The 27,015-nt window shown below is 46.0% G+C and overlaps 1 protein-coding gene across 1 annotated transcript in view; it reads right to left on the bottom strand.

Moving 5' to 3' along the window:
- The window catches only part of SAMHD1 (SAM and HD domain containing deoxynucleoside triphosphate triphosphohydrolase 1), a 1,157,401-nt gene that overhangs the window by 310,203 nt on the left and 820,183 nt on the right, over positions 1-27,015 (bottom strand). Inside the window, exon 15 of the mRNA XM_069243902.1 lies at positions 13,496-13,591. Within this exon, the coding sequence (XP_069100003.1) occupies positions 13,496-13,591 (96 nt within the window). The remainder of the gene's footprint in view (positions 1-13,495; positions 13,592-27,015) is intronic.

The following is a 27,015-nucleotide window of genomic DNA, read 5'->3' as shown; positions in this document are numbered from 1 at the left end:
TGGAGCACAGTACACCAATACAGTGATTTCCATGGCTTGCATGCCTTCTAGGCAGCATAGATCCTGGCTTCCACCTCATATCCAGTGGGGGAGTCACAAGCAGATCTGCAGGCACTTATGTATGACGCAATGGCACGCTCTGTTACCTCTTGCAGCATAGTCCCATAGTGAAAGACATGCCGGACACAGCCTCTCCTACAGTCGCTATTCCAGCTTCCTCCTAGATCACAGTCTGTAGTCCACTACAGAGTATTAAGGCGATTTACTGTGCATTTTATTAGCTAGCAGATGCCTTCTTCAATACATATTCGCACTGTTCACCATTACTTCCTTATATGCAAGATGGCACTCGGAACAAGAGCAGGACAGCTGCAGGACGCTTCGCAGCCATGTCATTTACCTTCCTAAACCCCAGCACCTTCGCTGCAGTTCCTGTCCTCATGGTAGGTCACCATCTGTCACACGTGCCAAGAGTACAGGCCTGAGTTCAGGTTACAACCCCCGGGTTCCAGTTGTGTGCACCACTACAGCAGTAGCTGCCCCTCAGCAAGGGAGGAGTGGCTTACCCAAATGTGGTGGTGTTGCAGCAAGGCTTCACTCTGACTCAGTCTGCCATACTGTGATTTCTGCACATACCCACACCGCAACCAGCAGCTGACTGCACGGTGTGAGGGTGCATAACCTGTTGATAGAGCAATACAGTTTCCGCCTTCTAGTACAAGCCGTATTATGAGCCTGACTTCCAGAACCGCTTTTGCATGTGCCTATGTCAGAATCCTGTACTCTAACACCCCCAAATTAATCTTTCCTCAAATATCTATACATATATGTATATAAATATATAAAATATAATATAATGTATCTAACTTAAATATACAAGATATACATCATAAAAATGCCAGCAGTCTTTGAAGGTGATGAAGATTCTTTCTGTTCACCATGTAGCTTAACATACAAGTGCAAGAAAATTACATTTTCTGATTGAAGGTTTATCTCTGACACGGGTGGCATATGAATGAACTGCGAATTTAGCAAGGCCTAGAAGCATGCAACACTCAATGGAAGAAGAAGAGCACTTTGAATTTGCATCGTTTCTCAAAGATAAGCTCAGGAAGATCACAAAGGTGGGGAGTTACATGACTGAGCTTTCTAATCCAGAGATGGTGACATGCTGCTGAGTTTTAAATATTTTGAAGGCATCGGATCTGCTCCTTGGGAACACCAAGCAGAACCAAATTACAATAGACCACTATTGCCACAATAGTATCTTGAATGATAATTTTCGTATTTTCACATGAAAGAGCTTTCTAATACAGAGAAGGTGACGTACTGCCCAGTTTTAAATAATTTGAAGGCACAGTATCTGCTTCTTTGGAACACCAAGCAAAATCAATTACAATAGACCAATATGGCTACAAAAGTAGCTTGAATGATCATTTTCTTATGTCCAAGAAGGGCGAAAGGGAACGCTTTGTTTAAACTTTGACAGGCAAAAAGCAGGTGGAAAGAGTTAGAGATATGTTCTTGGAATTAGAGTTCCAAATACAAAATGATTATCTGATTTCTAACTGAAGGCACATTGGGGAGTCTGGGGTGCAGATGTGAGCTCCTCTTGCCACCAGCTGGAGTTCCAAATGCAATTTTCACTGAGCACTAAGATTTGTATTAAGAACATTAAGTCTCAGAGTTGTGGTTCATCAGTGTACAATAGTGAACATGCTTAAAACTGGATTGCATTGATTTTATATCAACGTCAAACCTAAGAATCAATAAGTGTCATCAGCATAGGAGGAAAAAAGTAGAACAGAAGAAATAGTTGATGGATGCAAGAGGTTTAACAAAACATTAACCAGGGTGGGACTAAGAGCAGATTCTTTTGGAACCCCACACTGAATAAAGTTTGATGTTTTGCAAGACATTGTTGCACAGGAGAGCCAAAAGCTAGGGTATTCATTTGAGAAATTAATTCCCATGGGAGAGTAAAGCGGTATATACTCAAGTGAGTCCTTCTAATGTCAACAACCCCATTACACTTGAGTACTAAAACTTATGGTCCCACTTGTCATATCTCATTTAGGAAACCATTGTGTTGGGTTATAAAAAGATATTTGATAGGTTATCTCATCCACAACTTATTCTGGCATGCTTCATCAGGTAAAAATACTTAGGGGTATACCCAGGTATATTTAGGAAGTTCTATTAACATGATGAAGACCTTTGGCCGTTTTTTGTCATACAATATAGGTTGAAACATGTTGGTAGTCTGTGTATTTTAAATAGGCTGATTAATCATTAGCCTACTTCTATTGACCTCACTTTGTTTTTAATCAATATCAGAGGTACTCAATAATAAAAGAAGATCCCTGGGAATACCTCTAGGTATTTTTATCCTTTGAGATTTCAAATGGACTAGTGTAATTGTTCTCAATTGGATATATAGGAACTCTGAGGTCTATGGACTTTGGTAGAGTCTGCTGGAGTGGCACTATCCTACCCTAGTGTGAGAGGTCATCGATGAACCATGCCACAACAAGTTTTATGTGAGACAGCCTCTCAATTATCTTTTTATGACCCAATGCAACAGTTTCCTAATTGAGATAGGACAACTGGGACCACAAGTGTTAGTACTAAAGTACTTTCTGTGTTAGTGTTGTTCATTTTAAGAAAACATAAAATCCTCCCTGAAAAGTGGAACACATTTAAGCCTATGAGAAAAAGAATGTGGAAATGTCTAAGAGATGTCTTCAGAATTAAAGCTAGATTCTAAGGTTAGAAGGATATCTATGATCTGTCCTGAAAAAGGAGGAGGTCACACAGAGACATTGTAAAGTAATAAATTGGGAAATACATATTTCTGGCGAACTGACATCAATGAGGATATTACAAACTTCTTTGACTTCATTTGGAGCTAAGAGAATTAGGTTGCTGTAAAAATGAATCCTCGTACTAGGAATATTCTTTTTATAATCATGTAATAGTTTTGGAGAGAAAAGTTTGTCCTGTGATTGGTAACTTGCTATTCCGTTACAATCAAGGTATTTAAAGAGTTTAATTTCCCTGAGGTCCTGCAAAAAGAAGGTGTGGCGGGGCGATTACACTGCTGCTTAGTAGGTTTTATTGGAATGGAGGTTTCTAATATAAATGTGATCCACTTGCTTAAAGTGGAAATACTGTTATTCAGGTCACAAGAGTGTGGAGGGTGGATGTCTGTAAAGGCACTATCACAATAGACATTTTAGCCTACTGTTGTATATCCAAGTGAAGACAAATCTTAGTTCGAGGACAGAGACAAGGAAGAGGAAACTTTACAACAGTAATTTGACCATGCTAAAGGGATACACTTGCAGATACTACATTGAGGGAGTGAAGAATATATCTAATGTATGTCCTTTATTATAAGTAGTGTGTTGCACCATATAGAAATAGGTACAGATGTCAATCAGAAGTTTGGTGTCTGTTACATTTAGAGTGAGCATATTACTTAAAATCACATTGGCGTTCAGGCAGATTGAAAAGGTAAGATCAAGAGAAGCAGGAACAAGGTTATTATTGTGAATGTGTTCTGTAAACTAAGTGTTTTTAGAGTGAGGTCTGGTGATAGTATTAGAGTCAGCTAGAGGTGGAGTGTCTAGTAAGTTAAGCACTAATGTTTTGTTGAGTATTACACGTCCTCCGCCTTCCTTAGCAATATAGTCACATCTACAAAAATGTATATGCTGGTGGCACTGCCAGAGAAATATAAGAAATCTACTGTTCATTTAACTATTTCTCATTTACAAAGGTTAAGTCAATTTGATTATTAGTAAGATAATCATGGAGGTTAATGTACAAGTTACTTACCTTTGGTAACTAAATATCTGGTTGAGACATATTCTAGTTGCAGATTCCTTACCTTAGAATTTTCGCCCAGGCGTCAGGCTGGATCTGGAGATTTTTCTTCGAGCAATACCCTTGCGTGTCGGTAGGTGGCGTCGGTCGACTCCGCAGGCGTCTTAGTCGTTGTGGTCGCTGTGATGACGTCGGGAGTAGTACACAGACGCTGCCCACGTGCAGTGACGTCAGTTTCTTTTAACGACTTTCCACGCCAGAGCGCAGAGCCGCTAAGAACACTGAGATTGGTGCGCCACAGCTAAGGACCTGAAAGGGGGGAATCCCTGTCCCTAGAAATCAGTTCGCAAGCGGGGAGGATGGGTGGGCGGTAAGGAATCTGCAACTAGAATATGTCTCTACCATATATTTCGTTACCAAAGGTAAGTAACTTGTACATCTGATAGAGACTTCTAGTTGCAGATTCCTTACCTTAGAATAGATACCCAAGCAATGCCATCCTTGGTGGTGGGCTGCGCACTAAGATCATACTACAAAGTCCTGCAGGACCGAACGACCAAAGTAGCCGTCCCAACGGACCTGACTATCCAGGCAGTAATACTTAGCAAACGTGTGCTGAGACGCCCACGTAGCTGCCTGACAGATATCCAGGACAGGAACTCCGCGTGCTAACGCAGTGGATGCAGCAGTGGCCCTGGTAGAATGAGCCCGCAAGCCGTCAGGAGGTTGCTTTTTCGCCAAAGCGTAGCACATTTTGATGCAAAGAAGCGCCCATCGCGAGATGGTATGTTTCTGCACCGCCTTCCCTTTCTTCGCACCCACATAGCCAACAAAGAGTTGATCGTCCACCTGGAAGTCTTTAGTACGATTGAGGTAGAGCGCCAACGCTCTTTTTGGGTCCAGACGGTGGAGTCTCTCCTCCACATGTGAAGGATGTGGGTAGAAGGTAGGCAAAGTGATGGACTGGCCTACATGAAATGGTGTAACCACCTTAGGAAGGAAGGAAGCCCTACTGCGTAACACCACTTTGTCGGAGTGCACGGACAAGTATGGAGGCTTTGAAGAAAGGGCCGGAAGCTCACTCACCCTGCGAGCTGAGGTGATGGCGATGAGACAGACAGTTTTGAATGTGAGGAGCCGTAAGGAAGAATTATGCATTGGCTCAAAGGGGGTACACATCAAGTAAGTAAGTACAAGATTAAGATCCCACTGAGGCATGATGAAGGGAGTGGGAGGAAATAAGTGGGTGAGCCCCTCTAAGAACCTACTCTCAAGAGGAGATTTAAAGAGTGAGGGTTGATCAGCCTAAGAATGGCAGAAATGGCAGACAGATACCCCTTAAGGGTGCCCAAGGCAGAGCCCTGCTGGGCTAAGGAAAGAATGAATAGAAGAACCTCTGAAAGAGGGGCAGAGACGGGGTCAACAGATTTGTTGGTGCACTATGCCACAAATGTTTTCCAATGACCGGCGTATACAGGGAGTGCAGAATTATTAGGCAAATGAGTATTTTGACCACATCATCCTCTTTATGCATGTTGTCTTACTCCAAGCTGTATAGGCTCGAAAGCCTACTACCAATTAAGCATATTAGGTGATGTGCATCTCTGTAATGAGAAGGGGTGTGGTCTAATGACATCAACACCCTATATCAGGTGTGCATAATTATTAGGCAACTTCCTTTCCTTTGGCAAAATGGGTCAAAAGAAGGACTCGACAGGCTCAGAAAAGTCAAAAATAGTGAGATATCTTGCAGAGGGATGCAGCACTCTTAAAATTGCAAAGCTTCTGAAGCGTGATCATCGAACAATCAAGCGTTTCATTCAAAATAGTCAACAGGGTCGCAAAAAGCGTGTGGAAAAACCAAGGCGCAAAATAACTGCCCATGAACTGAGAAAAGTCAAGCGTGCAGCTGCCACGATGCCACTTGCCACCAGTTTGGCCATATTTCAGAGCTGCAACATCACTGGAGTGCCCAAAAGCACAAGGTGTGCAATACTCAGAGACATGGCCAAGGTAAGAAAGGCTGAAAGACGACCACCACTGAACAAGACACACAAGCTGAAACGTCAAGACTGGGCCAAGAAATATCTCAAGACTGATTTTTCTAAGGTTTTATGGACTGATGAAATGAGAGTGAGTCTTGATGGGCCAGATGGATGGGCCCGTGGCTGGATTGGTAAAGGGCAGAGAGCTCCAGTTCGACTCAGACGCCAGCAAGGTGGAGGTGGAGTAGTGGTTTGGGCTGGTATCATCAAAGATGAGCTTGTGGGGCCTTTTCGGGTTGAGGATGGAGTCAAGCTCAACTCCCAGTCCTACTGCCAGTTCCTGGAAGACACCTTCTTCAAGCAGTGGTACAGGAAGAAGTCTGCATCCTTCAAGAAAAACATGATTTTCATGCAGGACAATGCTCCATCACACGCGTCCAAGTACTCCACAGCGTGGCTGGCAAGAAAGGGTATAAAAGAAGGAAATCTAATGACATGGCCTCCTTGTTCACCTGATCTGAACCCCATTGAGAACCTGTGGTCCATCATCAAATGTGAGATTTACAAGGAGGGAAAACAGTACACCTCTCTGAACAGTGTCTGGGAGGCTGTGGTTGCTGCTGCACGCAATTTTGATGGTGAACAGATCAAAACACTGACAGAATCCATGGATGGCAGGCTTTTGAGTGTCCTTGCAAAGAAAGGTGGCTATATTGGTCACTGATTTGTTTTTGTTTTGTTTTTGAATGTCAGAAATGTATATTTGTGAATGTTGAGATGTTATATTGGTTTCACTGGTAATAATAAATAATTGAAATGGGTATATATTTGTTTTTTGTTAAGTTGCCTAATAATTATGCACACCTGATATAGGGTGTTTATGTCATTAGACCACACCCCTTCTCATTACAGAGATGCACATCACCTAATATGCTTAATTGGTAGTAGGCTTTCGAGCCTATACAGCTTGGAGTAAGACAACATGCATAAAGAGGATGATGTGGTCAAAATACTAATTTGCCTAATAATTCTGCACTCCCTGTACAGTTTTAGTCGATGGACGCCTGGCTGCCAAGATAACATTGCAGACTTCGGGTGGAAGGGCAAATGCCGTCAACTGTTGCCGCTCAATCTCCACGCATGAAGGCAGAGGTTGGACAGGTTTGGGTGGAGGACCGTCCCCTGCTGCTGCAACAGAAGATCCGCCCGAAGAGGCAGTCTGAGTGGAGGATCGATGGACATGCTCAATAGCTCTGGATACCACACTCTTCGAGCCCAGTCCAGGGCCACCAAGATAACTTGGGCCCGGTCGTACTTTATTTTCTTGAGAACTCTGGGCAGAAGAAGGATAGGCGGGAAGGCGTAAAGGAGGCTGGAGTTCCACTCAAGACGAAAAGCGTCTCAGAGCGAGTGCAGCCTTGGAAACTCAAACGCGCAAAATAGCTGACATTGTGCGTACTCTGCGGAGGCGAACATATCTAACCATGGCTCTCCCCACTTGAGTAAGAGACCTTGCGCCACCTCCGGATGGAGACGCCATTCGTGATCGACAGTGCGTCAGCGGCTGAGTTTGTCTGCTCTGGCGTTGAGTGAGCCCGCCAGATGTTGAACCATCAGGGAAATGCCCTGAAGTTCCAGCCATGTCCAGAGGCGTAGGGCCCCCTGACAAAGGGTCCAGAACCCTACCCCACCTTGTTTGTTGGAGTACCACATGGTGGTAGTGTTGTCCGTGAAGACCTGCACTACTCTCCCTTTGAGAGAGGGAATGAATGCTTTTAACACAAGTCTGATCGCTCGGAGCTCCAGCAAATGTATGTGGAGTACCAACTTTGCCGGAGACCAGAGGCCTCTGATCTCCGCCTCTCCCAGGTGGCCGCCCCAACCCAGAAGTGACACATGTGGCACTATAGAGATATCTGGGTGGGGAAGGGAGAGGGGTCTGCCTGTGACCCAAATGGGATTCGAAAGCCACCACGGCAGGTCTTTCACAGTCCCCTCTGAGATTTGGACCATGTCGGAGAGATTCCCCTGATGCTGCGCCCACTGGAACTTCAAGTCCCACTGCAGAGCCCGCATATGCCACCTGGCATGTGTTACTAGCAGGATGCAGGAGGCCAAGAGGCCCAGCAGCCTCAGAGTCTGTCTCACCGAAACCCAAGGCTGAAAGATCGGAATCATAGCCTGAATGCCTTGGACTCGCTTTTGGGGAGGATAAGCCCGAAACAGCACTGTGTCCAGAACTGCTCCGATGAACGGGAGCGCCTGAGAGGGAGTCAGGTGTGACTTCGGCACGTTGATAGTGACCCCCATCTGGTGCAGGAGGTCCGCCGTAGTCCGGAGGTGGGAGACCAATGTCTGGGGCGAAGGCGCCTTCAATAGCCAGTCATCTAGGTAGGGGAAGACTGAGACCCCTAACCTGCGCAGATGAGCTGCAACCACCGCCATCTCTTTCGTGAACACCCGAGGGGCACTGGTAAGGCCGAAAGGGAGCACAGTAAATTGAAAGTGCTCGTGACCTACCACGAATCTTAGGTAACGTCTGAGGCCAGGCAGGATGGGATTGTGGAAATAAGCGTCCTGCAAGTCCAACGATACCGTCCAGTCTCCTGGGTCCAAGGCAGACAGAACCTGAGCCAGGGTGAGCATTTTGAACTTCTCCTTCTTGAGGAAGTAGTTCAGGTCCCGAAGATCTAGGATAGGGCGTAATAGTAGTGGGAATAACAACCACAACCTATTTGTGGCACAGGGACCCTTTCTATAGCTCCCTTGGCCAAGAGAGCTGCAACTTCCTGGCGGAGAAGCACCAAATGACCCTCCGAAAGGTGATGGTAGGATGGTGGCATGTGTGGTGGTGCAGATTGGAAAGGGAGGGAGTAGCCCTTCCGAATTATTTGCAAAATCCACCCATCCGTGGTTATATGTTCCCAGTGGGGCAGGTGATGGCGGATTCTGTCACCAACTGGGCGGGAGTGAGGGTTTGGAGGCTGCTGCGGGGGCAGAGGTGGACTGGACAGACCTCTGGTTCCCTGGCCCACGACCACGTGGGATTTCACGCCCCCGGACACGCATAGGCTGTCCAGCGTTCATGGCCCGGTGGCTGGGTTGAGGACGCGACAGGGTGTCCCTTCCGTGGCCACGAAAGGGGCGAAAAGCGGACTGTGGGGGGCGTGTGGCAGCAGAAAGGCCAAGGGACCAAGCCGTAGCCTGGGAATCCTTGACCCGCTCTATTGCTGAGTCCGCTTTGTCTCCGAAGAGACAGGTGCCATCAAAGGGCATGTCTATGAGTGACTGTTGGACATCCCCCGAGAAGCCAGAAGTACGTAACCAGGCATCGCGCCGTAAGGCCACTTTCGTTGCAACTGATCTGCCCAGAGTCGGTCGTATCCACTCCACAACAGATCGTGAACTTTGCCGCGTCTCTCCCATCTTTGACTGCTAGGGAGAAGATAGCACGGGCCTCCTCCGGTATCTGCGGCAGGACGTGCGCAACCATATCCCACAGTGAGTGGGAATAACGGCCCAAAAGGCATGCGTTGTTCACGGACCGCAGCGCAAGGCTGGAGGAAGAAAACAACTTCTTATCAAATTGTTCCAGCTTTTTAGATTCCCTATCTGGAGGGCGGAAGGGAACACGCCAGAAGAAGAGGACGCCTGGATGACAAGACTCTCAGGCGTAGGATGTTGGGACAGGAACTTGGGGTTGTTCGTGCAGGCCGATGGCGGCGAGCGATTGTCCTGTTCACAGGAGCCCCTGTATTGGGTTTGGACCATGTACCCAAAAGAACGTCAGTGAGGTCCTCATAAAATGGTAGAAGGGGTTCAGACGTAGAAGCCCCAGGCTGAAGCACCTTTGTCAGGAGGTTAGACCTGACTTCGACAGTAGGGAGCTCAAGGCCAAGGACCTCAGCCGCCCTACTAACCACCATGCTATAGGTAGCTCCCTCCGCCGTAGCCACAGTAGGAGGAGACAGCATGCCAGCATCAGGAGAAGTATCCAGACCACTGGCTTCGCCCAAGTACTGTGCCCAGTCCATAGTAAGGTCTTCCTGGTATTCATACGGGTCCAGGGACCCCTCCAATTCCTCCCCGTATTCGTACCCATAGGAAAATGGGTCAGGATCCAACCTCGGGCGAATAGGGCCCACCGAAGCCGATGGCGGCGTCGGCCGACACCGCTCCGACTCCGAGTTGTTGGGAATGAGAATGGGGTCGACGTCGATAGTGGGCACTACCGATGTTGGGAGCGTCGCTAAACGACCCGGCGCCGGGGAAGGTCTCGACTGTGCGACCGGCTTCAGTGCGGATCCTCGCTCGGATCTGGAGGCGACCTCGTTGGCCCGGGCCGAAGCCGCTGGCGCGGAACCCGAAGGCCCCTCAGCCAAGCCCCTTGGGCCCAAAGGCGCCGTATCGGGGTCGGCAAGCCCAAAGATGAGACACAAGGCCTCGTAGAATTCCTTGAGTTGGGCAGGGGTCGCTCTGGCAAACTCGGGGAAGTGCGGAGTAGACCCAGACGTAGGCTCCGAGGACGGAGGCCTAGTGCGTGGACGATCGTCCCGTGGCGCATCGGCCAAGCGACAGGGTGAAGTCGGAGAACGATGGGACTTCTTCGACTTCTTCTTCTTACCTTGACCCGAAGACTTCGAAGAAGACGAGTGGTGATGGCTCCGCGACCGATCTCGAGACCTTCCTCTTGAACAAGATCAGGATCTACGCGGAGTCGAGTGCCAGTCCGGCATCAGCTTTAGGGACCGCTCCCTCAAAGCCTTTGGAGGCATTGCCTGACACTCAGAGCACGACTTCGGGTCGTGGTTGCGCTCGAGGCACCACAGGCAGACACGATGAGGGTCTGTCACCGACATCATGCAGTGGCAGTCCTCGCACGGCTTGAACCTGGTCTTCGGGGACATCCTCGACGCACCAAAAAAGTTCGACAAAACGGTAGAGTTCAGCCAAAAAATAGCCTAGGGTAGCTCTCGCTCGGATCAGCGCGTGGCGCAGAAATAAAAGAACTGAGGTCACTGCGCGAGGATGGCGTCTATGTACTACTCCAGACATCATCACGGCGACCACAACGCCTACAGAGTCGACCGACGCCACCTACCGACTCGCAAGGGTATTGCTGGAAGAAAAATATCCGGATCCAGTCTAACGCCTGGGGAAAAATTCTAAGGTAAGGAATCTGCAACTAGAAGTCTCTATCAGATATAATGAAAAGCAAGGGAACGTAGCACTCATCAATATGCATTTAATATTTAGATGCTCTATGTTTGAGGTGAGCTGCCTTACTCGACATTTGGCATTTAGAACAAGTGCTCTATATTTTAGGCATTCAGTGTGTCGAGCTAGCATTGTGGAGAACGTAAATAGTATCTTAGAACTAACATTAATACTGCCAGAAGGTTAGAGGTGTCAACAGCATGACATGACAGTGGACAGGCTTTGAGCAGAACTAATAAAGAGTCCTTTGAAGACTTACTGTGTGAGGTATCTAGTCTTGTTCCAAGCCAGTGTGCAATAGAGCACAGATAGGCTTACCTTTCTCATACCAGCAGTGCACCTGCTGCATGTCCATGGCATCAGCTTGGCTAAGTAGCCTTTCTGAACTGAGCGGGTGGGTTCAGTCTCTTTGTGCTAATAATCAAAACAAATGAAACACTTTGAGGGTTTTAAAATCAAAAGAAAACAAACAGTTGCCAGGGTTTTCACAAGATATGGCAACAAGGTACTCACTGCTTAGCAAGGAAGCTTTAATCCATGAGGAAACTTGTACTTGATAACTTCAAAATGGCCACTGCGATTTCCAAGCATTGTGCAAGTTCAGGCGACTCATTATAAACGTAGCTTCCGTTCAGGTGCCCAAATCATAGTACACCCTCCAGAGACACAAAACAATGTCAAAGTCAATCAGTGAGCAGTACCAGTCTTTCCTTGTTGGAATGAATGTAGGACTCACAAATTTGGAGTTTTGAGCTTATGCACCTGCCAAATGTAGGATGGCGTGCCAACTAATGACTGTGCCCTCAACACCCCCACCAAAAATTGTCTTGGTGGTGGAGTTCCTGCTTTGCATGAGTTTGTAGTGCTGAACCCCTTCCAATTTAACAATAGCTGAAATATTTTTATAACAATTCTTGCACCTAGAATCATATGTACCTCAAAGCTTTTCAGTATTCTCCTGAATGGGCATAGAATTTGGAGAAAGAATTGTTTGAACAGAACAAGGTTTCAACAAAGATACATAGAATATATGATGAATTGTTAAGGACTGGGGGAATTTCAACCATACATCAACAGGATTCATAATCTGCGCAATAAGAAACTGACTAACAAATTGTGTTTTTTGCTTGAAGAATTGTTTCAAACGTAGACTTCTAGTGAGTAAGCTTACTTTCTCACATACACCATACATGTGGATGCAGGAGTTCTTTTACAATCAGCATATAATCTGTATCTAGCTTTTACTTTTTTGAAGGCTTGCTGAGCTGATTTTTGAACTCTCAGTTTGGTTAAATGCTCTTGTGATAAATGAACTGACACATACTAAGACAAATCTAATAGTAATGTTCTTGGATAATGTTTATAAATACAAAAGAAAGGTGATGCCACCATAGTGTGCACAGAGCAGTAAAGAGAGCCAAGGTCACAAATCATCACGACTTTTCACTTAAATGCATTTTACAGTCAGCTATCACTCATTTACAGTACAAGCCAATTTAATCACATTATCCTTTTTCTCAAACATGTCCATTTGCTTCCACACTACCACATGCCAAATATATTTGATCATGCCTAAGTAAGTTTGGGGAGCATCAAACATCTGAAAAGCCTAGACAGAGTAAGATTTTAAATTCAAAACAGAAGGCTCTTCCCTTATACTTTCCAAGGACTTCCCTGCCCAATTACAACTCTATTTAGGGTAACCTGAGAAAATTAGAGACTGTTATATTCCACAAAAAGCTGAACTCATCTGTTTAAACAATCTGGACTAGTTATTACCCCCTTACTGTTTGAAACTCACACACTGTTAATTATTTTGTGGCATTTTCATTTTTCCCCTCTCTCTGGACCTCTTGATTTCTTTCTACTTTCCTTTCACAACTCTCCTCCCCCAGCCTTTCTGGCATTCTCTGGATCCCCTCTCTGGCTCTACCAACTTGTAATTCTCTTCTTATTCTACACCCTAATCAATCCTTATCCTCTATGAGCTTCTACCTTCTTCCTTGGTTTCAACTCCTATTTCCTCTCAAATGTATTGCTTCAAAGTTATACTTCTGTCTCTGAAATCTAACCACATTCACCATAGATCTTTCTATGCCTATTATGTGCATGAATCATGTTTTTGGCACAGATCTGATGGTATGTAATTTTTATTATTTGTTATTCTCAGTGATGTGAAGATTGAGTATTTTGGTATCATCAGAGATGTTTCCATCTCAGCTGAACTAGTATATAAATAGCAGGCTGACATCTTTTACTTGTAGCACTCTTAATGTAATGCAAAACAAATGATCAAAATAAACTTTGGGCAATATTCAAAAGCATGACAAAATACAAAATCCAAGCTCAAACTGAATCATTATCTCACTGTACTGCAAGCTGCTGCACCTTGTATAGGGTTCACTGGTATTTATGTTTTTTTCATTCTTAAACTTGCAAGACATTATATCAATTTAAATAGTTACATCAACTATAAAATCTTCAGGCTTCATTTCCACCTCAGGCAAGGATGTTTGTGGAATCGATTCAGCAATATCAAATGGCAAGGCATCATACTGCTCCTAAGGAAACAAAATGTTCTATTAAACATTTAAGTCAACATTCTGTATGTTACTTCTAAAGATCGTTTTAAATAAATTCAAGTGCACATTTTTCTAATAATACAAATTAGGATTAAAAAACTGAATACATGGAACAACCATTAATCAAAATCTAGTTACATCTACCAACAACTAAGGCATGCCTTGACAAAAAGATGCAAGACTTGGGCTCTCCTTCACAGACTTTTACAGGTTGGTCAACATAATATCAAGATAGCATTACAACAACAGTAGAAAAGACAATCTCTAAAAATTCCAACATTACATTATTTCACTAAATTACCTAAGAGATGAAAAGAAATAAAGCTACAGTCACAGAGTGTGATGCCAGATTCATTTGTACACAATCCCGAAGAGTGCCTTAGGTGATCACATTGTCTTCATTAACAATCGCTGATGGAATATGGTCCTTTGAAAGAATGTTCCAATCCTAGCCATCTTCATTTATTCATTTTTTCTTTTACTAGTGAGGTATTATGAGAAATTATTGTGAGATAATTATTTTGTTTTTTAAAATTACTGATATCTTGTAGCACAATACTACTAAAAGTAGGAAGGAAGCCCACAAAAATAGCCTGCATATGTAAAGTTTCGGATTTAGTACATGAATACTGAAAGACCCATTTATGGTCAAATGCAATTAGACACCCATAAACAAATAGAATATATCTTAATCAAATTGAATATATCTTAATCTACATATTTTTGCCTTGCATGTTATTTGGCTCACAAAATAAAAGTGGCCCAAAAAGCCAAACTAAAACAATCTTTCTTATGCACCCCCGTGCAACAAAATGAAAAACTACCCAAACTACTATTTGGAGGACATGATGATTGGCCAACAGGATTATTTTTTTTTTAACAATAACAATGAACACATTTAATTTACTTTGTCCTTCATATGTAGCACACGCCTTCTGAAAGTAAAAAGGAATTCCAAAGAATAAGCTAGACTGCAAAAGTAACATTTCAGATATACTACATGAACAGCTGAAAGACTCATTTATTGTCACTTGCTAATGGAAATATATAAACAAAAGAAACCGAATAAATCACACCATATATATGTTTTCTGTGTATGCTCTCAGGTTCACAAAAAACTGCAAAACAAGCCAAACAAATACCATCTTCTGTATGTAATAATGTGCAACAAAATGGAAAAGTGGTCTAGCAGTGGGCTACACAAACTACCATATGAAGGACAGGATAATTGGCCATTGGGAAAAAAATCTTAATTTTTATAACGACAACGATCTATTTTCATTCACTTTAGGCTTCATATGTGGCACACTCACACTAAAAGTAGCAAAGAAGCCCAAAAAATTAAGTAGACTGTATATGTAAAGTTTCAGAATTCCTACATGAATGACTAGAAGAAACATTTATGGTCACATGATTATGAAAATCAATAAGCAAATATATAACAAATACAACAGATAAAGAGAAAAAAATCACATTAAATCTGATTGCCACTCTGTAGTTATAGTTACTATCCCCAAAGATAAGAATTCATTGGATATTAACTCCCTAACAATAACTTTCCGCCAGTTTGACGAATCATCACAAACCATCCCAGACCTATAGCAGTTTCTACATTTTCAGTTGATGTACATTTTTGTTGTAAATCCCTCAGGGAGAGTAAAGATAAAAGGGGGTCCCAAAGTGTGTTTTTCCACCAATGCATTTTCTAATCACTACTGCATTTGATGTAGCTCACTAACAGCTGAATTGACTTACATGAAATTTGCAGGATTTTACATTATGGTGCAGAGATGCTGCTCTTTGGATACTGCAGATAAGTAGCGTAAGTATTTATCAAGTTATAAGACATTTATACACAGTGATATCCGTCACTGCTGCACTTTAGTGAATTTCACAAAAATGTTTATGCAACACCACTCTACGCCTCTTCAGTGTTCCCCACTACACTGTTAAGCCACTCCGCTACGCACTACTGCAGTATATGCCGTTCCACTTTATGTCATTCCACTGAGTGTCACTCCACTTTTCTAGTCCACTCTATGCCATTCTACTGTACACTAGTCCACTCCTCTGTGTATACCCCTCTATGCCTCTTAATTCTACCCGATTTGATTGGACCACAATCGAATGTACACCACTCAAGAATTAAAAAGTTATTTAGCTTTGATAACACCTTATCTGGTAGAGACTATGGGGGTCATTCTAACTCTGGCGGGCGGCGGAGGCCGCCCGCCAGAGTTCCCCCGACAGAACACCGCTCTGCGGTCTGAAGACCGCTGCGGTGATTCTGTGTTTCCCGCTGGGCTGGCGGGCGACCGCCAGAAGGCCGCCCGCCAGCCCAGCGGGAAACCCCTTCCCACGAGGAAGCCGGCTCCGAATGGAGCCGGCGGAGTGGGAAGGTGCGACGGGTGCAGTTGCACCTGTCGTGAATTTCAGTGTCTGCTAAGCAGACACTGAAATTCTTTGTGGGGCCCTCTTACGGGGGCCCCTGCAGTGCCCATGCCATTGGCATGGGCACTGCAGGGGCCCCCAGGGGCCCCACAACACCCCATACCGCCATCCTGTTCCTGGCGGGCGAACCGCCAGGAACAGGATGGCGGTATGGGGTGTCGGAATCCCCATGGCGGCGCAGTTTGAAAAACCGGCGGGAGACCGCCGGTTTTCCTGTTCTGACCGTGGCCAAACCGCCGCGGTCAGAATGCCCTGCGGGGCACCGCCAGCCTGTTGGCGGTGCTCCCGCCGACCCCGGCCCCGGCGGCCCTTGACCGCCGGGGTCGGAATGACCCCCTATATCTAGCTGCAGATTCCTTACCTTTGAATTCTCCCCAGGCATCAGACTGCAACCGTAAGATATTTCGTGAGCAGAATCCCTGCACACAGGTAGGTAGCATTAATCGTCCCGCATCGTTGTGTGCGCTGGAAATTATGTTGAGGTCCCTATATGGGCATCACCGAGGCAGACAGACATCAGTTTTAATTCACAATTTTACACGACTGAAGCGTAGAGTCATGAAGAACACTGACTGCTGGTGTGTCACAACTAGGGCCCTAAAAGGGAAGCCCCTGCCCCTAGAAATCTGTTAGCAGAATAGGGAGGATGGTTGGGTCGGGGATGAACCTGCAGCTGGATAAAGGGCCTGATTTAGATCTCAGCAGGGGGTTTACTCTTTTGCTATGGTGACGGATATCCTGTCTGCCGAAATCTAAATACCATATAAAACAATGGAATTTAGATTTCAGCAGATGGGATATCCGTTACTGTTGAAGCAGAGTAACCCCTCTGCCAAAGTCTAAATCAAGCCCATAGTCTATACCAGATAAGGAGACACCAAAGGTAAGTAACTTGTTCATCTGATAGAGACTTCTAGCTTCAGATTCCTAACCTTTGAGTAGGTACCCAAGCAACACCATCCCCAGAAGTGGGTCTGTGAACCAATTTCAAACGAGAAAGTACTGCAGGACTGAAAGGACAAAATGCTAAGATGCCCACGTTGCTGCCTGGCTGATGTCCAGGATTGTCGCTCCATATGCTAATGCACTGGTCGCAGCTTCAGCCCAGGTCAAATGAGCTTGAAAGCCCTCAGGAGATTGCTTTTTGGCCAGTGTAGCAGCTTTTAATGCAGAGTACGACCCATCTGAAAATGGTCCACTTCTCCATGGCCCAATTTTTCTTTGCACCTACCTACTCCACACAAAGGGTTGGTCATCCAACCCGAACTCTTTTGTACGATCAAGGTAGAACGCCAACACTCTTTTTGGGTTCAGGCGGTGGAGTCGCTCTTCTTCCTTAGGATGGGGGGGGTGAGTAAAAAATAGGCAAGGTGATAGATTGGCCTACATGAAGAATTATTACCACTTTTGGTAGAAAAGAGGCCCTAGTGCATAGTACCACTTTGTAGGGTTAGAGAGGCAGGGCGGTTTAGATAAGGCCCACAGCTCGTTATCTCTGGGGGAAGATGTTTTTAGCAAAAACGTAAGTAACTGGGACATAATGAATGAGGAAGGAGGGAAGAGATGAGTAAGACCTTTGAGGAACCTATGAACAATAGGGGACTTGAACAAAGTAGGTTGATCAGGCAACCACGAGAAGGCAGAAATGGCAGATAAATAACCCCTAAGAGTGCCCAAAGCAGAGACCTTCTGGGCAAGGGAAAGGATGAACATTAGAACCTCAGAAAGAGGGGCAGAAAGGGGATCAACAGATTTGTCTCTACACCATGCCACAATTTATTTTGAACGACAAGTGTGGTGGAGGGAAGCCTGACTGTCAAGATAGCGTTACAGCTTTTGGGAGGAAGGTCAAAAGCTATCAACTGTCACCGCTCAATCTCCACGCAAGAAGGTGGCGAGTGGACAGGTTCGGGTGAATATCCCTCCCCTGGTGCTGCAACAGAAGATCTTCCTGAAGAGGCAATCTGATTGGAGGGTTGATGGACATGCTCAGCAGCTCGGGATACCAGACTCTCCATGCTCAGTCCGGAGCCACAAGAATTACTCTGGCCCTGTCATTCCTGATCTTCTTGAGAACTGTGGGCAGGAGTGGTATGGGCTGACAAGTGTACAGAAGGTTTGAGTTCCACTCGGGATGAAAAATATCTCTGAGCGAGTGCTGCCTTGGAAACTCCAGCACGCAAAACTTCTGATGTGCATTCTCAGTGGAGGTTAACAGATCTAACCAAGGCTCTCCCAACTGCTGTAAAGGACCTTGTGCCAACTCTGAATGGAGACGCCATTCGTGATCCGCTAGGCATTTTCAGCTGAGTTTGTCCGCTCTGGCATTCAGAGAGCCTGCCAGATGTTGAACCACCAGCCAGGGATATGCCCTGCTGTTTCAGTGATGTCTAGAGGCGAAAAGCCTCTTGACAAAGGGTCCACAACCCCCACCCTGCCATGCTTGTTGCAGTACCACATGGTGGTGGTGTTGTCTGTGAATACCTGCACTATCTTTCCACTGATAGAGTGAAAAAAGGCTTTTAAAGCCAATCAGATCGTGCAGCGATCCAGCAAGTTGATGTGGAGACCTGCTTCCGCTGGATACCAGATCCCTCTGATCACCCCCTTCTCCCAGATGACTGCCCCGTTCCAGGAGTGATGCCTCTGTCACTACTGTCATATTTGAGTGAGGAAAAGAGAGGGATCTGCCTCTAGCCCAATTTCGGTTCGTCAACCACCACTGCAGGTCTTTCGCAGTTCCCTTCGAGATCTGGACCATGCGCATACTGAAACTTCAGGTCCCACTGCAGAGCCTGCATACGCCATCTGGCACGCGTCACCAGCAGGATGCAGAAAGGCCATGAGGCCCAGCAGCTTTCAAGTCAGTCTTACCGAAATCCAGGCTACAGGGTGAAACATCGATATGTAGCCTGAATATCCTGGACTCGCTGCTCGGGAGGCCCGAAAATGCACTGTGTCCAGAACAGTTCAGATGAAAGGGAGTTAGGTGTGACTTCGGCACATTTACAGTAAACCCCAGCGAAAGCAGGAGGTCCGCCGTAGTCTTGAGGTGGGAGATGACAACCTGGGTCGAGCCCACCCTTAACAGCCATTCATCGAGATAGGGGAGGAGTGAAACCACTGATCTTCGCAGATGAGCTGCAACCACCACCATCACCTTTGTGAAAACCCGAGGGGCCCTAGCGAGGACAAAAGGAAGCACGGTAAACAAAGTGCTCATGGCCTACCATGAACCTCAAGTAATGTCTCTGGGCAGGCAGGACGGGGATGTTAAAATAAGCGTCCTGCAAGTCTAGCGCTACCACATCCAGTCTCCTGGGTCCTGGGAGCATACTTGAGCCAACGTGAGCATTCTGAACTTCTCCTTTTTGAGGAAGAGTTTGACGGCTCTTAGGTCTAGAATAGGGTAAAGACGCCTGTCCTTTTTGGGAACCAGAAGGTAGCAGAGTAACAGCCACAGCCTACTTCTGGCACCAAAACCCTCTCTATGTCTACCTTGGCCATGAGAGCTGCATTTTCCTCGCAGAGGAAGGACAGATGATCCTCTGTCATCTGGTCGTAAGATGGTGGCATGAATGGAGGGGCAGTCTCAAAGAGGAGGGAGTAGCCCCCCTCGGACGATCAGCACAACCCATCTGTCCGAAGTAATGGATTGCCAGTGGGGCAGGAGATTGCAAATTCTGCTCCCAACTGGATGTCCATGGAGGTAGACAGGCAGACTAGGAGGCTTCAGAGGCTGCTGCTTGGGGGGGGGGGGGGGGGGGGGGGGGAGGGGTAGTTTCTAAGCAGACCACGGGCTATCATACCCACAAGGTCAGTGGGTCATGTGTTCTCAGCCATGCAGAGGCTAGGCAGCATGCACAACACTGTGGCTGGACAGGAATTGGCATGGTTGGAAGCCCCTTCCGTAGTAACGAAAGGAATGATAGACAAATTGGGGAGGACGAGTGGCTGCCACAAAGCCCAAGGACCTGGCCGTTGGCTGAGATTCCTTTAAGCGCTCAAGTAGCGAATCTGCCTTGTCTCCGAAGAGATGGATGCCATCAAATGGCATTTCGTTAGGGGAAGCCTAAACATCCCTCAAAAAGCATGACATTCTCAGGCAGGTGTGACACCTCAGGGCCACTGTTATTCAAACCATGTGTCGTCATGTCCAGTCCGCAACTGAGTGTGAACTTCGCTGCATCTGTCCCGTCGGCAACAGCCTGAGAGATTACAGCCCGGGCGTCTTCCAGGACCTGTGGCGGCACTTGCGCAACTGTGTCCCATAGAGTGTTGGAATAACGATCCAAAAGGCATGCGGTGGACTGCCCCAAAATGAGATGCATGGCCTCATAAAACTCCTTATTGGGCAGGGGTTGTTCTGGCTCTCAGAAACCAAGGGAGGCACAGAGCCGGCCCAGTTCCAGGCCTTAAAGAGCGAGGCCTAGAATGACAACAGCCCGTCATCATATGGGCCAATGGACGAGGAGAAGTCGAAGACTTCCTTGACTTCTTGCTTTTCTTCTTATGCCTCGATTTACCTGATCGCCCGAGGACTTGGAGCGGGACAAGGATAACTTGGGACTCCGTGAGAGGTCCCGGGACCTTCACACAACCAGAACCTCGACCTCCGTGGAGTCACGCGCAATGCCGTCGCCAGCTTTAGGGACAACTCCCTCAAAGCCTTTGGATGCATGGCCCGACACTAGGAGCAGGACTTCGGGTCATGGTCGCGCTCGGGACACCATAAGTAAACGAGATGTGGATCAGTCACTGAGATCATCCGATGACAGGATCCGCAGGACTTAAAACCCATCTTATGTGACAACATATCGACAGACCAGGAGGGAGAAACGTCCAAAAACTTTGACAAAATGTCAAAAAATGACAGTCAAAAATTGACTGAGGGGCAGCTCTCTCTCAGATTTGAGCTGGCTGGCACAAAAAGAAAAGAACTGATGTCACTGCACCTGGGTGACACCCATATAGGAACTGCAACTTCATTTCCAGCATGCACAATGCCGATGATGGACGCAGAGCTGATCAATGTCAATTACTGGCCCGCAGGGGTACTGCTCACAAAAAATCTTCCAGATCCAGTCTAACAACTAAGAAGAAATCAAAGGTAAGGAATCTACAGCTGGAAGTCTCTTATCCGCTATGCTATTATACTCTACCCCATGCCACTGTACACAACTCCAGTCTACACCATTCCATTATATGCCACTCCACTGTCTGCTACTCCACTATGTACTATTTTAGTCTATGGCAATCCATCCTATGCTAGTCCATTGGACGCCACTCCACTATATGCTACTTCACTCTACTGCACTCCACTGTACACTACTCTAGTCTAAAACACTATTCTACACTATTCTACTCTACACCACTCCTCTGTACTCCACTCTATGCTATTCCACTGAACGCAACTCCATTCTACACTATTACACTGTGCACAGTTTCAATCTTTGCTCCTCGACTGTATGATATTCCACTCTACCCCACTCCACTGTATGCTATTACACTCTAACCACCCCACTTCAGTCTAAACCACTTCACTGTATGGCATTCCAGTGTACGCTACTATACTATACACTAATACACTTTATGCGACCCCACTGTACGTTACAATACTATATACGCTATTACATTATATGCCATTCTACTCTACGTCACTTCAGTCTATGCTATTCCACTTTGTCACTCCACTGTCTGCTACTTCACTCTACACCTCTCTACGCTACTCCACTCTATGCCACTCCAGAACAGTTTTCAACACAGTACGAAAGCACTCCACTTTTTGAGATGCCACTCCAATTTATACCAGTTTCCTGAACTCTACACTACGACACTTCAATGTATGCCACCCTACTCTACATTAATACACTGTACCCTACTCCACTCTATGCCACTCTACTCTACTGTAGAGTCCTCCACTTTATGCCATTTCAGTCTTCTACTCTCCACTATACAGTATTCTATTGTAAGCTATTCCAATGTATGCTACTCCACTTTACAGTAATTCATTCTACACCACTATAGTGTTCACCACTCCACTGTACGCGGTTCCAATGCATGACCCTATCCCCTCCTCTATAAAAGTCCACCACACTTCATGGCACTGTATGACATTCTACTCCTCTCTATCCACATACACTCCACTTTTCCACTCTATGCCGGTACACTCCAATGTAAAACACACTTTTCTATAAGACTCAGCACTCCACACTACTGTTTGAAACCTGCTCCAATTTATAACCGGTTATGACCTACGCCAGTACACTTCACTCCATGCCACTCTGCTCTTCGACACACCAATCCACTCTATTATACTTTACTTCACATTAAGCTGCGTCACTGTACGAGACTCTCCCTCACTATATGCTACTTTACAAAAATCCACTCTAAGCAGCTTCACTATTTCTTAGAATACTGTACTCTATGCAACTCCACTCTACAACACTCTACCACACTGTATATGTCACTCTGACACTTTACATCTGTCTATACACTGTAAACTCCACTTTGAAACACTCCAATCAGTGACACTGCACGCTATGATCTGAAACATATTTTTGTTAAAAAATAAAAACCAATAAGATACAATGAAAAAAAAGGTAAAGAATAATTTATAGTTAGAAATACCTCATGTAATCTTTCTATACAAACCCAACTTAAAATACACAAACATTAAAAAATGTACAGTTATAATTATAATTTACACACCACCTTCAAATTATGTTGCGCATCTCTGAGCACAGCCTTGTCATTTCACTCGCCAAACAACATTAACTATAACTCATGCCTTTTCCATGTACTCTTTATATCCTTGCATACTACATTACTTATTGCATGTGAAATCATAGCATTGATAACGACACTTATAACTTCTCAAATGACATTATCTGTCTTAACACAGTACATCGCAGAGTGGCAAGTTATAGTTAGTGTTGTCTGATTAGCGAGCTGAAAAGAGTTTCTAACGAGGCCCGCTCTCTATAATAATTTGAAAGTGGTGGTCCACTCTAGGACCAAAGTAGTAAAACAAATCGGGTGTTTTTGCCCAGAGCTTGCAGGACAACCAAGGGATTTCAGGAAGAAAAACGGTATCCAGGCAACAGTATTTGGGGAAGGGTTGTGATTGGGGCCACCCTCCTCGATTTCCTTTTGAGCTTCGGGGACTCCATTCCCTAGGGCAAACTTAATAATAAAAACTAAAAAAAAAAAAAAAAAAGAGGGAGGCTCTGTAACTGTGTCCCAGGCAGCTGACCCCCGGGACAGTGGCTTTCCCTGCCAGCAGGAGCTTTGAAAATGCTGTGGCCTGGTGGGAGCGCTTGCGGGCAGGGAAACACTGATTGCTGCTGCCTGGCAAGAGCAAGCTGAAGCAGTTGCTCCCATCGAGTGGGAGCAATACTGGCTCTGGTGCAGGAGCTGGTTGGGACTGCGAGGCTCTACCAGCAGTCTTCAATGTTATGTTTTGCGAGTGCCCTCAGTGAGCACCTGGGTACCCACTTATAATGAAACAGGCCCTGGATGATTGGGTCTCCGTGGCCTCTTAAGGATTAATCAAGGGAAGGGGGCCACATGCCTGTCTCCCCTATAACTGGGCTTTTTTTTTAAGGGACGGGGTTCCTGTGCACATATGGGCTCACTGGGGGGTATGGGGTCCAGTGCCTTGCTGCACTATTAATTTTTTTGGGGCCCCTGGGGATACGGTCCTTTGGGTCTCCTAAGGCTTGAGGAGGGGAGCCACACACCACTCTACTCTACAGCATGTGTATGGCCTCAGGGAATAGGGTCCCAGGGGGCACTTGAACTTGGGAAAGAGGGCCAATTCTCCCCCTAAGACAAATATTTTGGCCCCAGAGATGTTTGTGTGGGGACTCTATAGGCTCAGGGAGGGGAGCTGTGCGCCCCCATCCCTAATAGGGTCCCTGGGGCCAATAGTGTCTGGGAGGTGGAGGCTAAGGGTTAGGGGGTGCATGACAACTATCCTGGCAGGGAGATTGCTGCCTTTGGGGGATGGATGCAGGGCCATTTTGGATGGCCCCATGTTTAGCACGGCACAAGACGGTGGGAGATACTGCCTATTCAGACAGTGGAAGTATACTGCTTGTACTGCTATGATTGGAGGGTGGAGATCTAGACACTGAAATGAAGGAGCATGAAGACAGGACTACCTCTAGAAATGCAATGAGGTCCTTATTAAGGGCTGCAGAGTATTTCTTCCTTAGCACTGCTGGCAGGGATGAGAGGTATGACTGCAGCGTCTGCTGTTCAAGGAAAAGAGGTTTCTAAGCAGGACCTTTTTTCTTTTAGTCCCCAATTACTAGCTGAGGAAGGCTGATGTCAGCCAAGTGCATAGATTTCACACTTCAGTGCACCAATATTTTAAATACCCCTGCTTGGAGCCAGCATCGTTGCTACCTGCTGTGAGAGCTTTTTGAAACCTTATACAGTGAATCCACATCCCAAATGGAGAATGTGTATAAAAATGGGATCAAAACCACTCCACTTTTTTTCAGTACCAAGTTTTTCTAGATCAATAAAGGGTTGGTGTTTGCATGACGGCCAGTCTCCTAGAAGTGAGGATACATCCAGAAGTCTGCAACTTGCAGGAGATGTTGAGGGTATGCCTGCATAATAAACACCTGCCTGCTCATGGAGGGAAGGAATGTGCCTGACCCTGCAGGTGAAACAGTCCTGGCATTTGGATCAATCATAAGTAGGCACTAGACTTCAAGAAGCATAGCCAGTGTAAATCAGATGTATTAGGGTCCACCAGTTTCCTTTTAGTGAGCTGCATGAAAATGTTAGCCACCAGTACATCAATGTGCCGTCCAACATTTGTGCCACGGAACCTTGAATGTCTAATTTGGCTGCCAAAGGTTTTCAGCTGAGAGAAGATGGTACAGAGGCGTAAATATTGAAGAGTGCCCACCTGCGTTATCCTGGAGGCCACAACTGCTGACTCACTGTCCAGGACGGAAGTGAAAGACAACCATTAATAGTACACCTTCACCAATGCTGAATTGAGAAGGTGCAAAGTTGCCAACCATACCTTTCAGCACCACTGATCCATAACTGAACAGATCACATGAGGCTGAGCTCGCACCAAACTGAGAGACTGTGACTAATGTATTCAATGGTGAGTCTTGCTGGTAGAATACTAAAATTTTTCAGTATGAGATTTAGTGATCTGTACCTGTGCCTAATCAATGCCTATACTCTCATCTCTACCAAAGGTACAAAAGATATTGGGAACTTCCAAAAAAGAACTAGAGGAGAAGGTACCTTAAGGAACACAATCACTTCCCTAGAACTCACAGGTGTGGTAAGCAACCCTATAAATGAACCGTGTAGCAGTGGGCCAGGTGATAATAAGGACTGGGATGCTTGGGTGGGTGTGCAACAGTGAATTTATTAACAGTTCTTTAAAGTCTTTTGCTTTTTTCAACAATATAGGGGTGTGGTGCTCCTTCTCATAGAATGTCTCTTCTCTCTCTCTTATCCCAGGTTCCCTCTAGACCGGCAAAGATGTTCTTTTCGTGCTCCCAGACGCACCGGAAAGAGGAATTAAAATGAAGGTAAGTCGAGGTTGTACAGTGATATCAGTCCGTATTAAGAGTAGCGAAGGGAGGAGAGAGAGAGAGAGAAAGAGAGAGAGAAAGAGAAAGAAAGAGAGAAAGAGAGAGAGAAAGAGAGAGAGAAAGAGAGAAACAGAGAGAGAGAGAGAGATTGAGAGATTCCCAGAATGTGTGCAGAATTGTGAAATACACGGTTATGTGAACAGTCACCTTTTAGTGATCTTGCAGAAATAGGGATTGAAGTGCTTTTTAAGTTTGTCTAGTTTAAGGAAGTCTTTAGTTTTAAGACCCCTTTCCTTTATCCTGCTCCTCTCCTTTCTGCCCCCTCCAAATTCCTTCCTCCCCTCTCTCCCCACTATCCCCCCCCTCTGCCGTCACTCTCCCCTTTTTGAAAGAGACTGTCCTTTATGAAGGACCGTACCTTAGTTAGCCATGTCACTCCTGGGACGTGGCGGCGTGCGCGCGTTGCTCCTCTAGTCTTCTCCCACAGTTGGCCGGTTGTTTTCTGGGGAACCTCGTTGTTCCCGATCTTCCTCTCGTCTTCCGTTTCCTTCCTCCCTGTGTCGGCGTTCTGTCCTTCATTCTCCTCCTCCTTCTTCCGCGCGCAGAGTCCGTCGTCCCTTTTAGTGTTTTCAGGAACCCGGATATCCGGGTTCCCGAGGTGATTTCCGGCGTCTTCGTTGCCCTGGGAACTGGCCAGGTCATCGTCCCAGTTGCGGATGTAAAGCGTAGTTCGCAACTCTGGGCCGTCAGGAGCCGCGTTACCTGATAACCGGCTACACACCCCATCCCAAGATCGGGACTGATACAGTGCCGAAGGTTCTGGAAAGCGAGACAGATAATCCGCGGGCCCTTGGAGAGTACCCGGAATATGCCGGATCTGAAAAGAAAAGGGCTGAAGTTCCATAAACCATCGAAGTATTCGGGAGTTGGAATCCTTATGGGATGCTAACCAAGTCAAAGGAGCATGGTCTGTAAACAGCACGAAAGGGCGGCCCATTAAATAATATCTCAGGTTGTCCACAGCCCATTTGATAGCCAGACACTCCCGTTCAATAATCGGATAATTACATTCCCTGGGAAGCTATTTCCTACTAATGTAAACAATAGGGTGGTCCTGCTCCTCCTCGTCGGGTTGTGAGAGCACAGCCCCTAACCCCACATCCGAAGCATCAGCATGGAGATGAAAAACCTTGGAAAAGTCAGGACATCGTAAGACTGGCTCTGTGGTGAGGCATGCTTTCAAGTGATGGAAACTAGATAATTGTTTATCTGATAGGGATGGTAATTTTGACGGGACGTTTTTCTTGAGGAGATCAGTGAGGGGGGCGGCTAAGGTAGAATATAGAGGTATAAAACGACGGTAATACCCAATTAACC

The sequence above is a fragment of the Pleurodeles waltl genome, chromosome 7, assembly GCF_031143425.1.
Source record: "Pleurodeles waltl isolate 20211129_DDA chromosome 7, aPleWal1.hap1.20221129, whole genome shotgun sequence".
Classification (NCBI taxonomy): Eukaryota; Metazoa; Chordata; class Amphibia; order Caudata; family Salamandridae; genus Pleurodeles; species Pleurodeles waltl.
The sequence above is the reverse complement of the archived record's forward strand: the minus strand, read 5'-3'. Positions and strand labels throughout refer to the sequence as shown.